The 21,563-nt window shown below is 35.0% G+C and overlaps 1 protein-coding gene across 6 annotated transcripts in view; it reads left to right on the top strand.

The window, feature by feature from the left end:
* USP15 (ubiquitin specific peptidase 15) overlaps positions 1-21,563 on the top strand; it is a 59,152-nt gene that overhangs the window by 14,321 nt on the left and 23,268 nt on the right. Inside the window, exons 1-5 of one of the 6 annotated variants that reach the window (XM_062491962.1) lie at positions 9-1,991; positions 2,620-2,746; positions 7,741-7,886; positions 10,364-10,425; positions 19,044-19,127. In XM_062491962.1, the coding sequence (XP_062347946.1) occupies positions 2,635-2,746; positions 7,741-7,886; positions 10,364-10,425; positions 19,044-19,127 (404 nt within the window). In that variant the 5' untranslated portion in view covers positions 9-1,991; positions 2,620-2,634. The other 5 variants (XM_062491960.1, XM_062491961.1, XM_062491963.1 and 2 more) reach the window with 5 other exon arrangements.

Consider the following 21,563-nt stretch of genomic DNA (forward strand, 5'->3'; position numbering starts at 1 on the left):
TACCTGCAGGGATGAATATGATTCAGATGTAGTCCTCCAAAGATGCAGGAATCACACAGGAATTTATTAGCAGACTTTTAAGTTCTGGCCTCTGATAATAATGAGAAGAACTCCTGCTTTAGTTGCTTATTGATATTTAACTTTTATTCAGATTTTTGAGGCTTAAATGTGTAATATTGAGGCAGGGGGATGCAAAGGATAAAATACTTTCTTTTTCTGGAAGTAAGTTCTCTTAATAAGTATCTCAAGAAGAATTTGCTTTAGAAGCTTGCGTGGCTACTAGTGCAAATGATTTTGTAATTAGGTAAATAACTCTAAAACTGTATTGACTATGTTAGTGAAAAGCCTAGCCCTAATAATGTTAACGTTGGTGGAGTAATTGGTAGTTTCTTCCTGATAAACACACTGTGCTCTATTGCTTGCTAAGGGAGTTACTTCTTTAAGCAAAAAGCTTACCTCTACACAAGTAGTCGTCCATGGTATGGTGGATAGTGTGGCCCTCCATCAATATGAGATACTGAATGATTACCATCTTTACATTTGTTTTTGTTTGCCCCAGCACATAACACCCTTATTATTACGGTGATAGGATATTTCACCAGTTCATTGATCATGCTGTCTTTTTTGTTTGTGTTATTTCTTAAGATTTTCAAGTGATTGCAGTTGCATCCTCACTAGACTGAATTACTTTGTTTTTAATATACATGTTGGTATATTTATCCTTTCTGTACTGACCACTAAGGTGTATTTTTCCAGTTACATGGATCTTTATTTTAATTATTTTAAAATCGCTGAAAAAATACTTGGCTTAGAATTTAATTTTATGATTTCTGGTGTAATACAGCTTTTATTTCCTTCATATGACAAAAGTATGGTCTAACTGCATGAATGCTGGCTGCTTATTTGAAGTCCATCCTTACAAATAAATGGTAGATACGGCTGTAGAAGTAATTTCAGGTCTTCAAAATTAATTTGGCCAGCAAAAGAATTTTGTCTAAGGGTTTTATAATATTTTCTCTAGTGTGATAAAATAGTTGTTTGGTTTTTTGGTTTTGTTTTAAAGAGACATCCCTGAAATGTCTGTCTTGTCTCGTTCTGTTAGAGCTGAAATTTGTTAAAATAACTCTCCTTCTTTAAAGATATATGTTATCAACTTGTTACTGTTTTATCTGAAGATGGATTTCAGTAAACCGTGTACTTTTCCATCATCATGGCAAACTAAAAAGTCTGTAATTTTTTTCAGTTTGGGAAGAAGATGGAGAGAGCAGGAAATTAGCGTAGCTTCCATTCCACTTCAGATTAGCTAACTGGAAAAATACATGGAGTATAATGTGGCCAGGTAAACTGGCATAACTTTGTTATTTTCTGAGAAACATTCCATTTCAGCAGTTTTGTTTCTAATGTTTTTGTCATTCATTATCATTTTTCCTGTCTGCCTTTACGGGTTGCTTTATTTTTCATAAATGTATTATACTTTCATCTCATATGTTGCATCAGCTATTTCTGAAATGTGGATCCACACTTTAAATTGATAAAATTCTGTATTTAATCTACATCAATTATGCTAAGGCTTCTTGTAGTAGGTTATACTACCACTAGAGTGCTAGTTTTTATTCTTAGAAATGTCTTAGCCATGTTGCATAGTTTTGTTTACTGCCACTATTTTGTTGTGAGTCTAGTAGCTGAAAACTAATAAGATATTTGAATTAGGATGCATTTTTGTTTAAATGCCGTGATTGACAGTCATTAAAGCTAAGGCAAGCAGTGAAATAATTGACTAATTTCTTCATCTTTTTCCTATGGTACATATATATAAGTTATATTTGTACAGCAGATAGCAGATCTCTCCTAGCAATTAGCTGGTGGCTTTATTTTAACCGTATTTGTCAGATGTATCACATATCAGGCTGATGGCTATTTTTGGAGCAGTCTACATGACTAAGAGTACTGCAGTTACACTTTGGAAGATGAAAGGGAAAAACATTTGAGAGGTGACCCTAAATATTTTTTTCTACATTTTACTTCTATTTAAAAAAAACAACAAAAAATATCCTGTATATTGAACTATTCCGTAATCGGTGTTTTAAAAATGAACATATAATAAACAACTGTAATGAGTAGATAAATTTCAAATTAATGTATTCATTATTGAAATGTAAGTGGAGGATTTATAGGTTTTGTATAAAAATGTGATATCCAGCTTTTATTAGTGTGTATTATATTTTTGATGAGTACTCTTCAACTGTGAAAACTAGTTCTTGATGTTCTGAGGAAGTAACATACAATTAATGTATTTGGAAATTAAAGTAGCTTTGGGTGTTTTTACCTTTTGATCAAGTATCTTTGGATTAACATTCCATATTTGTAATTTCTACTGTACTTAATACTGTGAAAGTCATCATGTTATACCCAGGTAAGATATCGTAATGGAAAAAATACTTTCTAATTTACTGTATTTGTAAAGAGTTACAGGAGAGTTTTAAGTTGGAATTTTTTGCATTTATTAAGTGTCTTATATTACATGAACTTCAGTTTCTTGAAGAGTTGTCAAAAATATTTTGAAGCATGTGTATATGAAAACATACTCAGACTGATACATGATCCCATTCTGTTTTTCAGGTCGTTGAACAGGGTATGTTTGTTAAGCACTGCAAAGTAGAAGTATATCTAACAGAATTAAAACTGTGTGAAAATGGAAATATGAACAATGTTGTCACACGAAGATTTAGTAAAGCTGATACAATAGGTATGCATGGCTATTTTCTAAAGATATGTGATTGGTACTTGTATGTGGTATCAATTTCTGAATAAATGTCTGGATAGATGGGTATTTTGACCATTAAAAACAGTGAGAGTAGTTTTGTTTGGGTCAAAGTTAAAAGTTAACAAATGGGAATATTGAGGGGGTTTAATACACTTTTAATATTATAGTTGTGTGTTTTAGTATTTAAGCATCTGTATTCACTTTGGGGGTTTAAGCTATTAAGGAAGTAAATAGTGTCATGTTGTTTATTCAGTTTCATAGTACTTTTTCTTGGCTTTTGATGTGTAAGAAATATATTTTTATGTGTTTCATTTACCAACATGTTCTAGTCATATATATGAAGAGAAGAATATATTACAAAACCCAAGAAAGAATTATTAATGGCTAAAGGTGACCTACAAAGGCAGTGTTCTTCACATTGTGAAGTGACAGGCTGGGCACAATCTTTGGCAGTAATTGACTCCTCTATTAAACCCTTAACATACTTTTATTTCTATTTATTTTGACTGCTTGTTGAGCTTTCTGTCATTGTTTGAAACAGTATTTTGATATTTAGCTTTGAAAATAACAATCAGAACATTTTCAAATATATTGCTCCTCATTTTTTGGTGTATTTGTGCATGTGTATCTGAGATAAGAGTCATTCAGTTGTCTGTATTTCTGCAACTTTGTACTTTATGGAGAATTGTACTTTATGCCCTTGGCACTGTAGGCCCAGCCATCACTTTGTTTACATTTGCTGACAGTAGTGTATGTTTTTTAGCTTTTGCTTCTCTTCACATTATGAGTAGTGACTTATACTTACCAGCCTTTAATTCTTTGCAGATTGCTTGCTTTAGAGGCAGTCGTTTTACTTTAATTTCAGTATTTTAGTTAGAAAAAAATCACCTCTTGTATTAGAATAAATAAAGTTGTGAAAATTCTTCTCAAAACAGGGTTTGTTGTATATGCTAATTTGCCTTTTTGACATCTGGCTTAACTTGGGAAGTTGTACTTCATTATTTTCTGAGGAAACCAGAAACTGGACCAAATGCAAGCTATTTTGCAGCTATACTGAATTTAATTGTATCACTGAAATTATAGTATTATTAAAATGATAATGAATGAATTTTGCTTCTCTAATCAGAAGGCAGGGCGTTTTGGAATGACCGTTACTTGAAGGTATATTAAGTCTTTTTTAGCAAAGAGAGTATTACAATTATTAATAAACTGTTGTAAAGGGTAATGAGAAGCAGTCAAGAGTTCACTGGCAATCCCCTTCCAGACACTAGCCTAGTTTGCTTTCCTGAAATGTGGATGATACCTTCCTGGAAGCCTTTAAAAACATTCCCTTCCTGAAACTGAAGCTTCTTGTGCAGAGTACAAAGCAAAGCCATCCTAGCCAAAGCATCCAAAAGAGTTTGGACCTTAGAAGAAGAGCCAGAAAAATTCAACCCACTTTAAGAGTGAAATAATAATGGAATCCTCTTATCCATTACTGTAACTGTACTTTCCCTCCCGCCCCTTGCTTCTTACTTCTGTGTATTTAAAGTAGTTCTGGAATTCATCAAATACACAAAAGAAATGCTTATTATATCAATAAAAAATATGCAAGAGGGGGTCTTACAGAATCTTTGTTTTTCACTCTTCCTTGTATATTGCAGTAAGGGATGCATTTTTGTTGCAGAAGGCTTGTAGTACAACAGTCAGTAACAGCCCCACAAAAGTGAGTAGACACAGGGTACTATGGTCTTTTCAAGAAATTTTAATTTTTCTATCCACCATCATTGATTATATTATTTACTGCCGTCAAAATATAAGTACAAGACCTTCCTTAATTCACAAAACCAGAGAAATAGCCTAAGTATAATATAATACTCACCTATCAGTCTTTAGATGTGTGTCATTCCTGGAATACCTTTGCTTTTCCACTCAAATAGAAGCTGTGTTGATAAATTAGTACAAAGTCAAAGATAGACCTAATAATGCCAGTCATTCTCTTGCAGTGGTGCTAGTCACATCTGACATTTTCTTTGGACCTTCTTGGGAACCTCCTATGACTGAGAACCCTTGCCTTGGAGACAGTGCATAGTGACTTTGAGACTGGTTGACGATTAACTCTCTTGGGGGAAAGGAGATTAATTTTAAAAGGAAAATTAGTTAGACAATAGATGTAATGGAGGCAGCTTTCCAGCTGAGATGCTGATCCCAGAGAGCATCAGGGCTTCAGAGTGAAAAATGAGCTAATGATCCATTCAGGTATTTGAATCATGTGAAAGTATGATAGAACTAAGTCATCAACCCAATATGTAAGAGTTTTACAAAACACAAAATGTCAGAGAGACTGTCTGTAGTCTTGGTTATGGACAAATAGGAGTCAGATTGTATCTACAATGCCATAAAACAACTCCAAAACTGAGCTGATAAGCTTCACAGAAGATTCTCCTAGTAGCTCTGCATCAGGTGGACTTTTGCTAGTAAATTGTCTTAGCAAATGGCATTGATTTATCTCTCCCTTTAATCTGCTGCAGAATACAAGAATGTAATGCTTGCCACTATTGAGGACTGTTTATTCTAGAATCAGTGACTAGCCTTTTCCTTCTTTATGAAGGAAAGATTGCTGTTTCCTAGTTCAGACTGATATCTTAACTTTAGCTTAAACACCTAAGAGTTTCCTTTAGCCAGTATTTGTGATAATACTAGCTTTTAGGAGCAAGGATGTATTTGTATTACTAGTATTTCAAAATGGTACTTAAAGCATGCAATTGTTTTTATGAATAAGCTCTATGAATTTTAACAATATAGGGTATGATCTGTATGGGAGCTGTAACTTTTAATTTTCAAATTGAGCCATCTCAAATTGTGGGTATGCAGCTGATAGAGTGAGAGGCATCTTCAAATAGCAGTTGAACAATATAGACAATACTGTTGAACAATATAGAACAATAGCAGTTCTTCCTGTCTCTTTTAGACATCATGCTAGTACTAATCATGTCATTCATTGGATGTATGTAACTAAAATTCCCCAGGGAAGTGATGGAGTCACCATCCCTGGAAGTGTTTGAGAACTGACTGCATGTGACACTTAGTGCTGTGGTTTAGTTGATACACTGGTGTTTGGGGAAAGGTTGGACTCAATGATCTTGGACATATTTTCCAACTTTTATGAATCTATGTTTTTGCTAGAGGACAACCCCATACACAGAGTGATTCAGACAATACCTATTTGATCCATTTTCATTTATGCCAGAGCAGGCACTTCAGTTCATAAGTTATCACTGCAGTAATACTTGGTGGGGATGGGAGGAAGAATTAAAAAGTGTGCATTCGTCATATGTTCATGGAAGTACTTAGAAGATTATTATTTTTACAGTCTTAAAATCGCCATAATAGTCAAGTGGAACATGCTCTTCCTAGACTCTTGGACATAATGTGTAGTCATCCAGTAGGATTGGTTCTTCCTGTCTTACAACAGTTCTGTTAGCAAAGCTGGAATATGTTAAAAATTAGCATAATAAATGTTAGCTTAGTACTTGTGAAGAAAATGACCTGCAAGGCTCAGATAACTAATTGCCGTGGTATTAATAGGATGAAAAGTTATGTATTGGAAATTGTTTTAGTGAAAGCCATTGATAAATCTAGATTTTCTATTTTGTTTTACAAGATTATTGCTGACTGGATTTGTTCTTGCATTCAGATATAATTATTTGACTTCATTGGTTGAGAATTTATTATCATCTCTTACAAAAACATGATTCAGTCTAACACTTGCTTTCAGACTAAAATACATGAGGGCTAGTATAGAAACAAACTCTATTCAGTTGTCTACAATAGCTACAAATATTATATTGGCCCATTGTCATACATTTCACAAGCCAATGTCTGGACTTTTGCAAGGTACTTGCAAAGTACAAGTTTGGGTCTCGATTTGGCTTTTCCTGTTTAACCTAGTGGAAGAGAAAATAATCTTGAGTAAAAGGGAGGAAGAGAATCTGGCACACAAGTGTTTTGTCCTTAGACTTTGGAGGAATGTCTTTCAAAGAGCTTACAGGGCCCATTTTTATGATTGTGCTTTCAGTGATCATCAGGGGTAAAGTATATGTTTCTTCACTCCTGTTTTGTATTGTGTTAGCTGTTATGAGACATAGCTTCCACAGGCCTTTGTGAGTCTACCAGTTAAAAAAAACAGCTAAGTGGGATTGCTATGAAACATCACTGTACACAATAGTTAAAAAAACCCCAGCTCTTAAATAAACTCTGGTTTTGTGTAAGGAGAATAGTGTTAATCAAAAACTTGTTAAATTTCATTTGTAGATAACTCTAGTTTTATGTGAGGAGAATAGTGTTAATTAAAAGTGGTTAAATTTCAGTTGTAGTTGTAAGTTATGCTACCTTAAAATTATGTAACACTGGTTATATTTCTGTTAGGTAGAGTAGGAGCTGGTAGACCTTTTTTCTTTCAAGGATGCGAGGTCTTTCACCTTCCTTTTAGAATAATTTTGTGCGCTTCGGTTTTACAGAGTAGTTGCTGTTTTTCTGTGGACACGTGACTTAAACTTCGCACATATATATTGTAGTTAATGCTAATTGCCCTCGGATATGGGTAGAAGTGTAAAAACCAAAAAGGGTTGATTTAGGGAACAGAATTACTTCCTGCACCTGATTTTGCTACCAATCTCACTTCTGATAATTTACTACCTCCCCACACTTCTGTTAACACACTCAGAAATGAGTAGATGTCTTCTGTCCTGTTATTTATCAGCTTCTCTTTATTTGGTCTACCTTGCTAAGGGATTCAGTCTTCTGACTGTTTCCATTTTAAACGCAAGCTAACTGGGAACTTCCTGCTTGTCCTACAAAATTATGTAGTTGCATGGCAATTTTTACAGTTTCATTTATATTTTAAATATGAAGAGATGAATTCTGATGCTTTATTTGACCTTACACTGTTCGCATATTGAAACGCTAAACTTGTGGTTTTTTCCTTCACAAAACAGACACAATTGAAAAGGAGATAAGAAAAATCTTCAATATTCCAGGTGAAAAAGAGACCAGATTGTGGAACAAATACATGAGTAATACTTTTGAACCTTTGAATAAACCAGACAGTACCATACAGGATGCTGGTTTATACCAGGGACAGGTACAGTGAAACATTATTTCTTTTCTTGAATACATTTATCTTTTTACTCGTGAAAGTGTAGCTCTACCCAATGATTTTTGCTTATTTTTAAATGAAAATTGCTTTTTAATAGATTATGTTAGTGATAGAGGAGTTTGTGAACAAATTTTGTTGAAATTAAAGTAGTCTTTGTGTGTATTCATAGGATTAAAGACTGAAGAGAGGGATTAAAGAGAAATGTAACTCTCCTGGTGAATGAAAATTAGAATTGTTAATATACTTCTAAATTTTAAATTTTATGTTTTATCAAATTTTATTAAATTGCTGATGTGAATTTGGTAAAATCTGAAATAAATAATTATTCCTAAGATCTTGGATATGTTCCTATAATGAAACCCAAAATTTGAGGAATAGGTATTCTGAAAGAATAATGTCTTCTACTCAGATTCCACTGTCTAGTTTTCACAAACACAACAAAGCAAAAAAACTGCTTTGATAAGAACAGCAGAGACAGAGGTTTATAAACCAGCTTTAACATGAGGCAGTGTTATCACTTTAAAATCATCACTTTATAGGGGAATTCCTCACGAGATAAATTCTTCGCCTTTCCAGATAAATATGAAGAACAAGCTTGAATGTTGAACCACAAAATACAAACAGATTGAGCAATTGCATTGATATAATAACTTTTCAGATTATTACACTAATTCTTTAGTCTTCAAATAGGGTTGAATGTTTTTTCACCAGCTGTAGTTCATGCAGTCACACTGCAAATGCAGATGGATGAAATTTGATGGCAGTAATTTTAGGCGAGATAGTATTAAAACATTTCCTTTTGCCTTGAAAGACTTGACTCTAACCTACTTACCAGCAGTATTTATGCTGTGTTTCAGTTTTCTTTTGTGGCATGGAAGGTAGGTAATCTGCGCACCAAAATTGCTGCTTGAACTATTGCGTCCCTTAGCTTCATGCTGCATGCACTTAAACCCTTACACGGGTAATTTTAACAACGCAGAACTCCTACTGGAAGAGCCCACTTTCAAATTACCTCTATCCCAGTGAAACATTAACTATGAAGTGAGCATGGTCTAATAAAGCCATGACAAAATCTCGAGGTGGTGATATCTGTACTTTGAGCAAGATAAATACTGTATAAAACAGAGTTTAACCATTGTTTCTGAAAATGCTAAATGTCATGGTAGGCCATATATGTTTGGTCAGTTGACTTGCTGACACTTACATGGTTATTTTTCTTGCTCAGCTTCCTAATCTAATAATAGTTACTCTGACTATTACAGTCTGTCTAACCTAATAGTTATAATAGTGTATGTGATTGAGTAAATTAATGCTTTGAATTTATCAGTTGATTTCTAAAGCAAGCCTTTAGGATTCCATTAAACTCTTCAATCTAAATCTACTTTTTAATTAGTTAGCTCTGAGAGCCAGTCTAGGATGTATGAGAATCAGTCTTTCAGCATCAACGACCAAGGATAGTAGACTGTTCTTCCTAAGAGGAAGCTGGTCATGATAGAAGGCTTGTTTTCAATCTCATGCTCAAGTGTGTTCAGACTGAAAATGTGATGATTACATCTTCAAGTGGTTTTGAGCATTAGTACTTACCTGAATTTATGTCAGGGTGTGGGCACATGGGCACAGCATGGCAGTTAATTAGTGTCCTGAAACATCAGTCTGCAGTTGTGCAGAACTAGTTGCGTTGGAAGTGGGGAGATGGATTCAGTTTAAGTATTGGAGTCTAGTTGCCATTCAAAGGATTCAGCTCTCTCAGCTGTCAATCCAGAAAAAGGCATGAGCTGTTTGTAGGTCCTGTGTTATATCTGCCAGCATAGGGCAGATATCTCAAATACCCAAAGGAGTTTCAAGTGACACCTGATGCTTGTGTTTGGGACTGAGTGTTCTGTACTCCTTTCTGTCCCAATAACAAATCTAATGAAATTCATTTCATTAGCCAACTGTCCTGTTGAAAAAATAATATTAGATAAATACTTTGGTAAAGTATACAGGAGTAACCGTACAGGTATGATTTTAAGGCTATCAAAGCAGAAAATAGTCTTGTTGGGGTGTTTTGGGGTATTTTTATTATCCATCTGTGTGAGGCAAATTTTTTTCAGGAATTAATCCCTTTCTTAGCAGAGCTGTTGTATAGTTGTGATTTCTGTAGATTGACAGGTGCTATTTAAACTCTGCAGGTGATCTTCTGACCTCTGAGAGATAAGTTGCTTGCCATTCATGGATTGTAGAGGAATAGAAATATTAAGTGACTTGACCGAATTAAGATGAGGGGTGAAAAAATTAGAGAGGAATGTGGTGTGCAGTGGGTGGAATATGGAGTGTCATGGAATATTCTTGAATCTCAGTGAATAATAATTTTAAATATCAGTCTTTTCTTGATCACATCAGCAAATCCATTAATAAGATGGAACAGAAAGCAATTTACTGATATTTTTATTTCAGTTTTCTTATTACACTTTTTGTGGTAGGTCCTGGTGATAGAACAGAAGAATGAGGATGGAACGTGGCCAAGAGGTCCTTCAACTCCTAAGTAAGTTATGAATTCCAATTACATGATTAGTTAGCATATTACTTGGCTTTATGAAGAAGTTTTTAGAAGTGTCATTTTATTTTGCAAATCACCTTTCAGATATTTTAGTAGAAAAGACACTTGAACATATTTGTTTTAAGTGCTGTGCATTGTAGAACATAGAATAATAATGGTGAATTCCTGCATATATGTTGCTTAATTTTGTTGATTTCAACTAATGATGTGCATTATCCTGCTTAAAAATGCAAAAAAAATCCATAGTAGAAAGCTATAAAACTTAGTATATTTTATTTAGAGATCTGTTCCAAAGCACAGTGTATCTGTTTGGTCAACACAGATTTTATCAGTATTTTTTCTTATATGTAAATATTTTCATGGACAGCTTGTTGTTCCTTTTGTCTCCAGAACATAATATTTACCCATAAAGGTTATTTAAATTGCAGCCTACATTACCATCATGTGGCTTTTATTCTTTGTTGGGCTGTCATCAGTTAATTCAGGATGATGTTGGTTTTGTTTCCTGTTTTTCATGTTATCAGCAGCACCTTTATAATGGCAAGTGAATGTAAAGAAAGACTTGTGTGTTTCTCTTCACTATTTTTAATGTTATTTCCGATATCTAAATCATGTTATCTTGGTTTTGAAGAACAGTTGGAACCATTTAATTAATATGATGCCAGCCTTACAAATAGTTACCTGTGTTTTTTGCCTTCATTGGCTGGTTCTTGATCATACCTTTCATAAAAAAGTTCTTTTAAGTTTTCTTTATTCCTTTTGAGATTATGTATGCATGTAGTTAAGTGTCACTGTTGTTCTAAAGCATTTTTATAATATCATTGCTTATCATTTGAAGGACTGTTTCCTTATCATCAGAGTTTTATCTCAAGCACTTATATTTGAAACACTAATTTCTATTAAGTTATTTAATGAAGTCTGAGTTCAATTTAAGATTAGTATGAACAGTAGAATCTTGCTTAGCAAGATGTTGTAACGCAGGGCATTGAGAATGTGGAGCAATAGCAATAGTGAGATGCTAAGTACTTGAAGTTTAATCTCTGACCTCTAAAAGCATGTAGTAGAATTTAAATTCTTCGTCAAATTTTAGATGCATCTTTCAAAGGTTAAAAGAACTTACATAACTCACTGTCATAGAATCTTTTGGAAGTTTTGGTTGGAAGGTATTCTGGTGATGGTATCTACTTTTTTTCTGCCAAACTTCTTTTCCATTTTGTGGAAAGGATTCAAGAGCAGTATAAATTAAAGAATATCTCCTGAAAAATATTTGATCTGGGGACAAGTGAAATGCTAATTCAGAATGCTGGTGTCAGGGGATGCTGTAAGCTAGCCAGCAAATGAGGATGAATAATGTTTCTGTGAGGTTATGGTATGGTTTTGAGATCTAGCAGCTATTAGAAAATTAGAATTTGTTATTCAAATACACTGTAATAATGGAAAGTTCGCAAAATTTAGTGAATTCAAATAGCAGATATCAACAGGCTGTAATAGGACAGGTTTTTAATCTGGTACTTCATGAACAGCCTAATAAATGTTTAAAGGGATAGAAATATTAAACACTCGCTTTGGATTTTTCTGTGTGAGGTCCATTAGGATTATTAGTTTGTCAACAAAATATATCCATATATATCCAACAGCATATATCCACATACCTTCCTACAGTCGTTTCATTGGTCACACACTGGCTCACTGCTGAAATTACCTCTTTGTAGTGCTTCTTTTTGAAGAGGACAAATTGTAAACAAGTTCTGATGTCAAGGTATAAAAGGCCGTATTTAGAAATGTCAAAATAGAGGGTAATGAAAGAGGATAAAGCTTGAAAAGGCAGGATCATTTCAGAACATGAGCTAAGCTTTTCTAGAGATTCACAGAGTAGTTGAAGTTGGAAGGCATCTCTGCAGATTTTTTAGTCCAACCCACTTGCTCAAAGACAGGTTACCTAGAGCAGGTTGCTTGGGACTGTTTCCAGATAGATTTTGAGTATGTCCAAGGATGGAGGCTCTATAGCCTTCCTGGAAAACCTGTTCCACTGCTTAGTGCCTCCTATTTTGAAACAAATTCCTTATATTTACAAAGAATTTCCAGTGCTTCAGTTTCATACCTCTTGCCTCTTCTACTTTCAGTGGACATGAGTGAGAAGGGTCTTCCTCCATCTTCTTCATTCTCTCCCACTGGTTATTTATACATGTTGATAAAATTGCTCTGAAACTTTCTCTTCTCCAGGCTGAATTGTCCCAGCTGTCAGCCTTTCCACAGAGGTCAGATGCTGCAATCTTTGATATCCTTTATTATATCTCACTGGAGTTAGTCCAGTATATCTCCATGTCTCTGGTACTGGGAAGCCCAGCATTCCAGGTGTCTGTGGCCAGTTCTGAGTGGAGGAGAAGGATCACCTCCCTTGACCTGCTGGTGGTGTAGCACACTGGGCCAAGGTGGTTGGTGCAAGGACACATGGCTGGCTCATGTCCAGCTTTTTATCCAGCAGGACCCCAGGTGCTTCCCTGCCAAGCTGCTTTCCATTTGGTCACCTGCCCTCACACCCATCCCCTTCCAGTGTATTGGTTCCTGGCGTTGCTCCTCCCCAGGTGTGGGCCTTTGCATTTCCCTTGACTGGACTTCATGAGGTTCCTGTTTGCTGATTTTTCCAGCCTTTTGAGGTCTGTCAGAATGACAGCAGAATCTATATTGCGACAATTTAAAATGAGAAACAGGAAGGTGGAAAGATGTTCTGCAACTTTTCCTGGCCTCTTTTTCGCAGAAGCGTAACAGCAATTTTTCTATTGCTTCTTTTGGCAATTTTTCTGTATTACTACTACACGTGATGAATGCTGTCAGTTTTTCCTGAAAATTATGTTAAAGGGGTGGGCATCTTTTCTTTTACAAGAAAAAAAAAAACATGCTCACTCTGAAAGTGACCAGATTAGGATCTCAGTTCAGTACAGAAAGGATCACTTTTGAAAATTACAATTCTGTTTTTCTTAAGAGCATAATGAATTCGTACAAGAAAAAAAGATGGATTATCATCATAATTTTCTGCAATTGGAAAGGAGTGATTTTTAAGTTGGGGATCCTTTTCGTGTAGGAGCAGAGACCATGCTGCACAACTTAAATTCTGCTCTGTGTTCAAGCTTGTCAGTGTTTGCATTTATTTTATGGGTACTGTTCTTCTAACTTTTGAATTTACTTAGTTTTGGAAGTAATTGCAACATCTACTGTAAAAACTCTGCATGATTTAATGATATCTGTTATTGTGTCATATTTTTGTGCTGTTTAAAATGTTTGTGGGTCTTGGGTTTTTTTGTCTGAATGTGGTATACATTCTTAAACTGTTTGCAGGGTCAAACAGGTTTAGGAATAGCTGGATCTTTTTCTTTCTGAGAGGTTGTTTATATCAGCTACTGGGATGCTTTTTGCTCTGGAAGGTTGACTTCTATGAAACTTTCTCTTTCTTCTGGAATATCTTAAATGTCACCTATTCCCAAAAGAGGCATAACGTAGTAATGATCATTTTTGGGGAAAATCTTGTTATACTAACGTGTCTGTGAGTAGCTGTCTCCTCAGTTTCATACACATGACAAACTTATACAAACATACAGATCCCAGTTGTTTCTGTAGCTTAGTTGCTGCTGATCCCAATGTTTAATGAAGACTTGAGATCTCCATGCAGACGTTTTTGTTTTAATCTGATTTACTTATATAGGAAATTATCCCACAGGGAAGAAAAAACAACTAATCCTGTTTGGTTTGTTATTATCTAGATGGTGTTTTAAACTAAAAAATTAATATAAATTTTAATAATCTAAGATTGTAGTTCAAGTTACTTAAGGAACTGTACTACAAAATCAAGTTACTTATATTCTGGAAAAACTGTACATCACTTAAAACCTTTAAACCAATCTGTGATTATAAAACTTAAGACAAGGAGAAGCAAGGAACTCAGGTTTTGTCTTTGCATGGGTTACCAACTGAATAGCCAGTACAGGGTTTCTGTTAGTTTTCTGTTAAGTTGTTACCTGTTTCTATGCAAATGTAAAAGCAAGTTAGGGAGGCATACGAAGGAGCTATATACTAGTAGGTTGTTTCCTTCTAATTTTAAAAAAGTGTTGTAGCTGGACTTTTTTAGAAAACTGAAAAACAAGTTTTAAATCTACTGATCCATCCATTTCTTTGTGTGTGTTGAAAGTAATGGATTTCATTCTGATGTTTCTTATGTTTAGGTATCACTGCGGAATAAGTAATCCTAATCAAATAGCTGGCTACTTAGCATAATTTACAGATGGCCTGCTGTTAATTTTAGAACAATTTTCATGTGTGAAAGGGAGTATATTGTTGGCTGGTTGGGGTGGTTTTTGACCATAGAAAAAGGTGAGACTGTGCACATTTGTAGTTTAGTACTTTTTCTCTGTGTAATAATGAATGTCTTCTTAAAATGTTTTTTCAGATTTTTTTTTTATTCTAACTGTACCACTTTTATCTTGGAAAAGCATTAAAGGCCCTTTCTCGATTCTTTTCTTTTCCTGGGTTGGACACCATAATGTTTGTTAAGAGGAGGGAACAAATGGATGACAGATGTTTAGCAGTCCTTTAAAAATTATATAGTGCCCATTTATCCAAGTTTTTTAGGTAAATTTATCCATGAATCTTCAAAGGAAAAAGTGTATTTGATTTTTTTTTCCCCCTGAGCAGTTGTTATGCAGATAGAAGTGCTTTTCTACTGACTTTTCTGTAAAAAGAATTGTGATGTACAGAGCTAACTGGGGATTTAACTCTGATGTCTTAAGTTGTATAAGCAGAAGCTTGTATAAGCAGAAGCTGTCAGCTTGTTTGTCAGCCAAGAGCTGGACTGCTGTTTGCTGATAAATAATAACTGAGATAACCATGTGTCTGAGGTCCTGTGGGTAAACACCAAACATCGGTGTTGTTCAAGAGACATTTTCAAGATAGTTTAACAAACACATTTATTAATATAAATTAATGGAGAGTTGAAAAACTCTTCACAAATGCGTGTCCCAAACATTACTTTTTTTGACTGATGAATGTTAAAACACCAACCTTTTTTACTGCAAATTCCCCAAGGAAGTGTGATTAGCTGAATTAGTTAAGGTTTGTAAGAAGAGAATAGTCTTAGTTTAAAATTGTATGCTAGCCCAATCATAGCTACAGCTTCAAGGAAGAAGAGTCCTTGATAATGAAAGGACCTCTTGAGATGGTCTTACCTAGTTCCCCTACTCAAAGCTTGGGGAAGCTGTAGCAGGTTGCCTAGGACTATATCCAAGCATATTCCCTGTTTTGATGGAAATTTTTTTTGTTTGTCTTATACCCATAGGCTTTTATCCTTTCAGTGGGCACCACTGTGAAGGTTCTTGCTCCATGTTCTTCATTCCCTGCCATTGGGTATTTAAACAAGTGATGCATTTGTTCTGGAGCCTTCTCTTCTCCAGGCTGAATTGTCCTGGCTCTCTCAATGGTCAAATGCTGCACCTGTGTAGTGTCTTCAAAGTCTTGCTCCAGAATGTCCCTTTCTGTGAACCCAGCACTCCAGGTATCTGTAGCCAGTTCTTAGTGGAGAAGGATCACCTCCCTTGACTTTGCTGGCAGTGCTTTTCCCAGTGTAGCATGCTGGGCCAAGGACACACAGCTGGCTCATATCCAGCTTTTTGTCCACCAGGACCCCAGGTGGTTTGCTGCCAAACTGCTTTCCATTTGTCACCTGCCCTTCCAGGGGTAGAATTGAATGGTTTTCAGTCCCTCATTGTACACTTACGTAACCCATGTTTCAGCTGCTTGTCCATGAGGGTGTTGCAGGAGACACTGTCAGAAGCCTTCAGGAAGTTGAGGTGAACCACACTTGTTGTGCTGGGGGGTTTTATGGCACACACCCATTCTTCCCCTCATCTGCAAAGATAGCTTTCTATAAAGAGATTACTGTAAGGCTGGTTAAGCAAGAGATCTACCGCTGCTTTCACTCAGACACTTTCTCTTCACGTCTGACTCAGGTCGGAAGCTCCTTGTTCATCTGTTCAGGGCTTTCTGCTGCCTTTGATTGATTTTTTTTTTTTTTTTTTACTTCTCTGGGTGGACCATTATTGAGCATAGAGAACTTAATGATCTTAGAGGTCTTTTCCAAGCTAAATGATCCTGTGAATATCACCCAGCTCTCTTGGGGCCCCCTCTTTGTATCCCATGGCACTTTTCCAAGCAGATCGCTGTAAAGGCTAAAGTTTGCTCTGCTGTAATCCAGGCTGTGTTTCTGTTTTCTGCCATGCTCTCCCTCAGGATCTCAAATTTCACCATCTTAAGGTCATGTTGGCCAAGGCCCCAGCCTTTGCATTCCCAGCTAGTTCTTCCTCCTTGGTTTTAAGGATCGGATGCAGCTGAGAAGCTCTGCTTGTTGGCTCCTCAGTTGCCTGCATCAGATAGTTGTCATCGTTGCATCCCAGAACCTTCCTGCATTTTTTTATGCCCTGCCACGTTGTCCCACCAGCAGGTCCCCTGTAAGGACTAGGGCCTGTCAATGTTAGGTTTCTTCCAGTTATCCAAAAGAGTCTTATCTGCCTTTCTTTATCCTACTCTGGTTTCTTTTAGCTTTTATATATGGCAATTATACATTGAGTTTTAAAATTTAAAACTGAATTGCATTTGGTTTAAATTATATAAAAGCTTTCAGTTTTTTCTGAGAAGTTCAATTTAAGTTTCAAATTTTTCAAATCAAATAGCTCCTTCTATAAATATATGTATGAATGTCATAATTTAACTAGTGTTCTGAATTTAAATGGGGTTAAACTGACTTCAGTTAGGTATCTTTTGCGGACAGTCCACCTTTTACTTCTTTGAAGACAATATTCAAAGGGAAGGATTTAAATTGATAAAGGAAATTACAGGAAGGTTTTGTGAATGTTGATCAGAATATTAAAAAAAAAATTAACTAACATGTTCTTCCTGTCATGATAGATAGAATGGTTTAGGTTGGAAGGGACCTTAAAAACTGATCTAATTCCTTCCACCTGTAGTGAGCAGGGCCACCCTCAACTGGACCTCAGAGCCCCATCCAACCTGACCTCAAACACTTACTTAGAGGTGTGGGCCATCCAGTTTCTCTGCCTAGCCTGTTCTGGTGCCTTACCGCCCTCACAGAGAAGAATTTATTTCCAATATCTAATCTAAACATAAACACAAATATCTATGTTTATTATTATGTTTATCTATTATTATTATTATTATTATTATTATTATTATTGTTATTATTGTTATTATGTTTATTTATGTTAAACATAAATATCTAATATAAACCTTTCAGTTTGAAGTCATTCCCCCTTAGTCCAATGACCACTGTGGCCTATATCCTTTCATTCCAGCACTCCAGGCTCACTAGCCATCCCACCATTTATTTGCCAGTGAGGGCAATAGGATAGGCATATGCACATCTCCAATTCCTCTTGTGTTTTGCCCGTGCTTGTGTATCTCCATGGAGGCATTTTAAGTGGCGCAACAGCAAAGTTCAGGTGCTGGCTGCAGTGGCTGGAATTCTTCTGTGCTGCACTTCAGGTTCATTACTCCTGACCTCTGAACCCTTTCCAGGCTCTGGGCAGCAACTCTTGCTAGCTCTGGCATCAAACTGGTGTGAGTGGTGTGGATTGAGGTTCCCCTTCTTCAGCAATTTTTTTGTTTGGAAAACATTTATTAATAGAAAGTTGTAAGTAAATGTGTAAATAGAGTTGGGAAACTTCCCAGTGTAAAAATTTTATTTCCTTAGAGAGTTTAGTTCTTGAAAGGTGCTTAAAAAGTCCTGAGCATGCAGAAGTTCTTCTCTTAATACAGAGATATGTATTTCAAAGCTTTTTTATGACAGTTAGAATTCCAATGCAATTGGAGTTGCATAGGGCCCACAAAACCAGGAAGTTATGCTGTCTTTTCCTTGCACACCTGTAAGATTTGCTTGAGATAGTTGTAAATACCATATTTATTTGTTACGCTCAGAGGTCTTTGTGATGAGAATAATCACTATTCTGGTATTTTAAAGTAGTCTTAAACCATGGGGATAAGTCATAATGTTTCTACTTTTGGCAAAAAAAATAAAAAAGTTTTTTAAAATAGTGTTGTGCATAATATCCTGAAATTTTCTAACGATATTACTGAGACAGTTTTAACTAAATGGTTCCATGCTACTGTTAAATTAACCTTGAAGTATTTATCTTAATCATTTTTGTATCTCATCTAACCACCCATTTAATTTGAAGTGAAATATTAATAAAACCCTCACATTAGAAATTTTACATTTTAAGTTTTAGAGTGGCAAAAATACTTACAGTCATACTAAAGCTGAAAACAATTTTTTTTAGCACAGTAGTCTGTGTTTTCTTTTGGTTTTTAATAGCTCTGTTTCTGCAACAAGTTATGAAAGTTTAAGTACTGTGAAGTATTTCAAGTTTTAAAAGACAGATTCTGAGGGCTGCATGTCCTGGGTATTTTTAGTGCTATGCCCACTTTTATAACAGTATTTCTTTTCCATGCTTGTTTATCTGCTTTGTTCATTTATTATCGTTCTTTCATAGTTTTTAATACCTCAGCATTTTGTCTAATTTATCATTTTCATATTTTTAAAGGTCCCCAGGTGCATCCAATTTTTCAACTTTACCAAAGATCTCTCCATCTCTATCAAATAATTATAACAACATGAACAACAGAAAGTAAGCAATATACCTTAAAACATTTAATTTATCACCCCCATGTGATATAAACGAAGTTCAATGGCTTATAACTCCTAGCTTAAGGATTTTTAATTGCTTTGCAATGTTTGGCTTGTGAATTGTTACTGGTTATTGTTTCACAGGGTAGGTAATGCTGACATCAAGAAATGAAAAAACATTAGAGATGTTTTTAACTCTTCAGCAGGGAAGACACTAAAAAGAATTTTGGGTGTTGTAAGGAAAGGCATAGACTTCATTTAGAGTTTATAATTCTGTAAATACATTCTTGCTATTATTATCCTGCCTGAATTTAAATGGACAGTGAGAAAAGTGTGAAGTAGTTGTCCTTATGGTGATCAAATTTTCCCTAGTTCATTGCTCCTAAGATATTAGAGCAACATATGCGACATCACATTTTGATTTCAAATCATGACAGCTGAATTGTGTTAGCTGTAATGTAGCCAGCAGCTTAGCTTCTGTTTTGTAGTGCTAGAAGATTTGAGAGGTCAGGCTATGTGCTTGACTATTACAGTGAACAAAGGCTTAGTAAGAGACTTACCACTTTTACATGCTTTCTCCTTTATATTCTGAATTAGAAGGTTGTTCTCATAAATAATGTGATAAAACTCTAAAAGAAGACCTTTCATATTGCATTGGCCAACTTTGTGAGTAATTTTCTGTTGTTATTGTACACAACTGTAAAAAAAGTTGGTGAATATAGAAAAACATGGAATTATTTCACTTTAACAGATAATGAAGCATCTTTCAAATGCTTGAAACCAGAGAGCACTTGTCTTTAATGCAAGCTGGGGGAAGTTGAAGAGCCTTATTCTTACAATTCATTAAAATTTTTAGTGTTTTTCTAAGCATACATTTTGTGATCGCATTTGAAGATGTCAGATATTAAAAAGGTGACATAAATATTAAATATACAGTATCTTCCAGTTAAATACTTCACTTATCAGAAGTGATTTTGCCTAAGGGGTGAAGTGTCACTTCTGCTTCTACCAATTGTGAGTAGCCCCAACTCTCACTATTGAACAGTTGAAATCTATGTAATTGCAGTCTATTGTACTCTGCGTGTGAATGTGTAGTAAAGAAGAGTATTGCATATATAATTGTGCAAGAAGTTACATGATCAGAGCTGAACCTCCAGCTGAGAAGTAATTTCTTCTCCTAGTGTTTAAACAGAAGGCAGTGGTATTGCCTTACCCAGCACTTAACAGTGACTTTTTTTGGGGGTGGCTACGTTTTTAAATCAAGCCATCAAGGCTTTCCTATTTTCTTTTTTCTTTTTTTTTTTTCTTTAATGTTGGCTTCTTGCTAGTGATGTAGTTACTTTTAGGAGACACTTATGAAACCTGTTGCCAGCTCTTGCAGCTTTTAAAGATAGCTTGTCCACATGATTTACCTGATTTTAATTTTATTCCTTGGTTTGTTTTGTAGCTAAAATGTGAGCTTTTATAACATAAGAAAAAATTCTGGGTTTTGGAGGTGTGTGTTTGTTTGTTGTTATTTTACACTTTATGATTGTGAACAGAAATAGGTGTTGAAAAGGAAGTCACAAAAATTTCAGATTTGAAAAGGTATTGGTCTTTTTAAGTGATTTAACTATAACTTAAACATTTGTAAATCAGTTAATAGGTACATGTACTCCGTAGTTATGAAATACCAGTAATTTTTCTCTTGTATATCCAAACACAGTACATCTGGATGTTATGTAAGACATTTAGTGCAGAAGTATATGGTTTTCCCTATAATGCAATAATCCAATTGCGACTTTAAAATATTTTATTAATCACAAATTAATAATTTAATACAAGATGTAATGCAGGTGAATCTTTAGCAGCACTTACCTCAGAGTATATGTTCAGTGATGAAGTCATATCGATTAATACACTTTGTACTTTAAAGTACATACTTGTGCATTAAAAATTTTTGGATTCAAATAGTAAATGGAAAGATACATCTCTATATTTAGTTGTATTATATAATTGTGCATTGCGAATACATTCCACTCTTCTTGCAAATATTTCCTTGTCTAAGAAAGCACTTATTTTTCATTAATTAATACTATCTTTGATATTTTCTTAATTAACTACTTAATGTCAGCTTTGTCTGGAATTTATTTCCATGCTTATGTTTCTGCCTTATTGCCTCTTATATTGCACACGTCCTTAGTCCATAAGTGAAAGTATACATCTGTGGCTTTCTAGGATCTGTTGGCATCTCCATATGGGCATGAGATGTTGTGACTCTAAAGGAAATAACAGCATTTGGTTTGAAGATAATTTTATCTGACAAATACGATGTATAAGGCAGAAAAATCAAACAACAGGTTGTGTGAATTAATGGTCATAAATACCAGTCATTGCAAGCCTGCTTTTGCCATTATTAGAGCTCACCTATAGAGAACAAATTATGTTAAAAATCTGA

The sequence above is a fragment of the Cinclus cinclus genome, chromosome 4 (genome assembly GCF_963662255.1).
Source record: "Cinclus cinclus chromosome 4, bCinCin1.1, whole genome shotgun sequence".
Classification (NCBI taxonomy): Eukaryota; Metazoa; Chordata; class Aves; order Passeriformes; family Cinclidae; genus Cinclus; species Cinclus cinclus.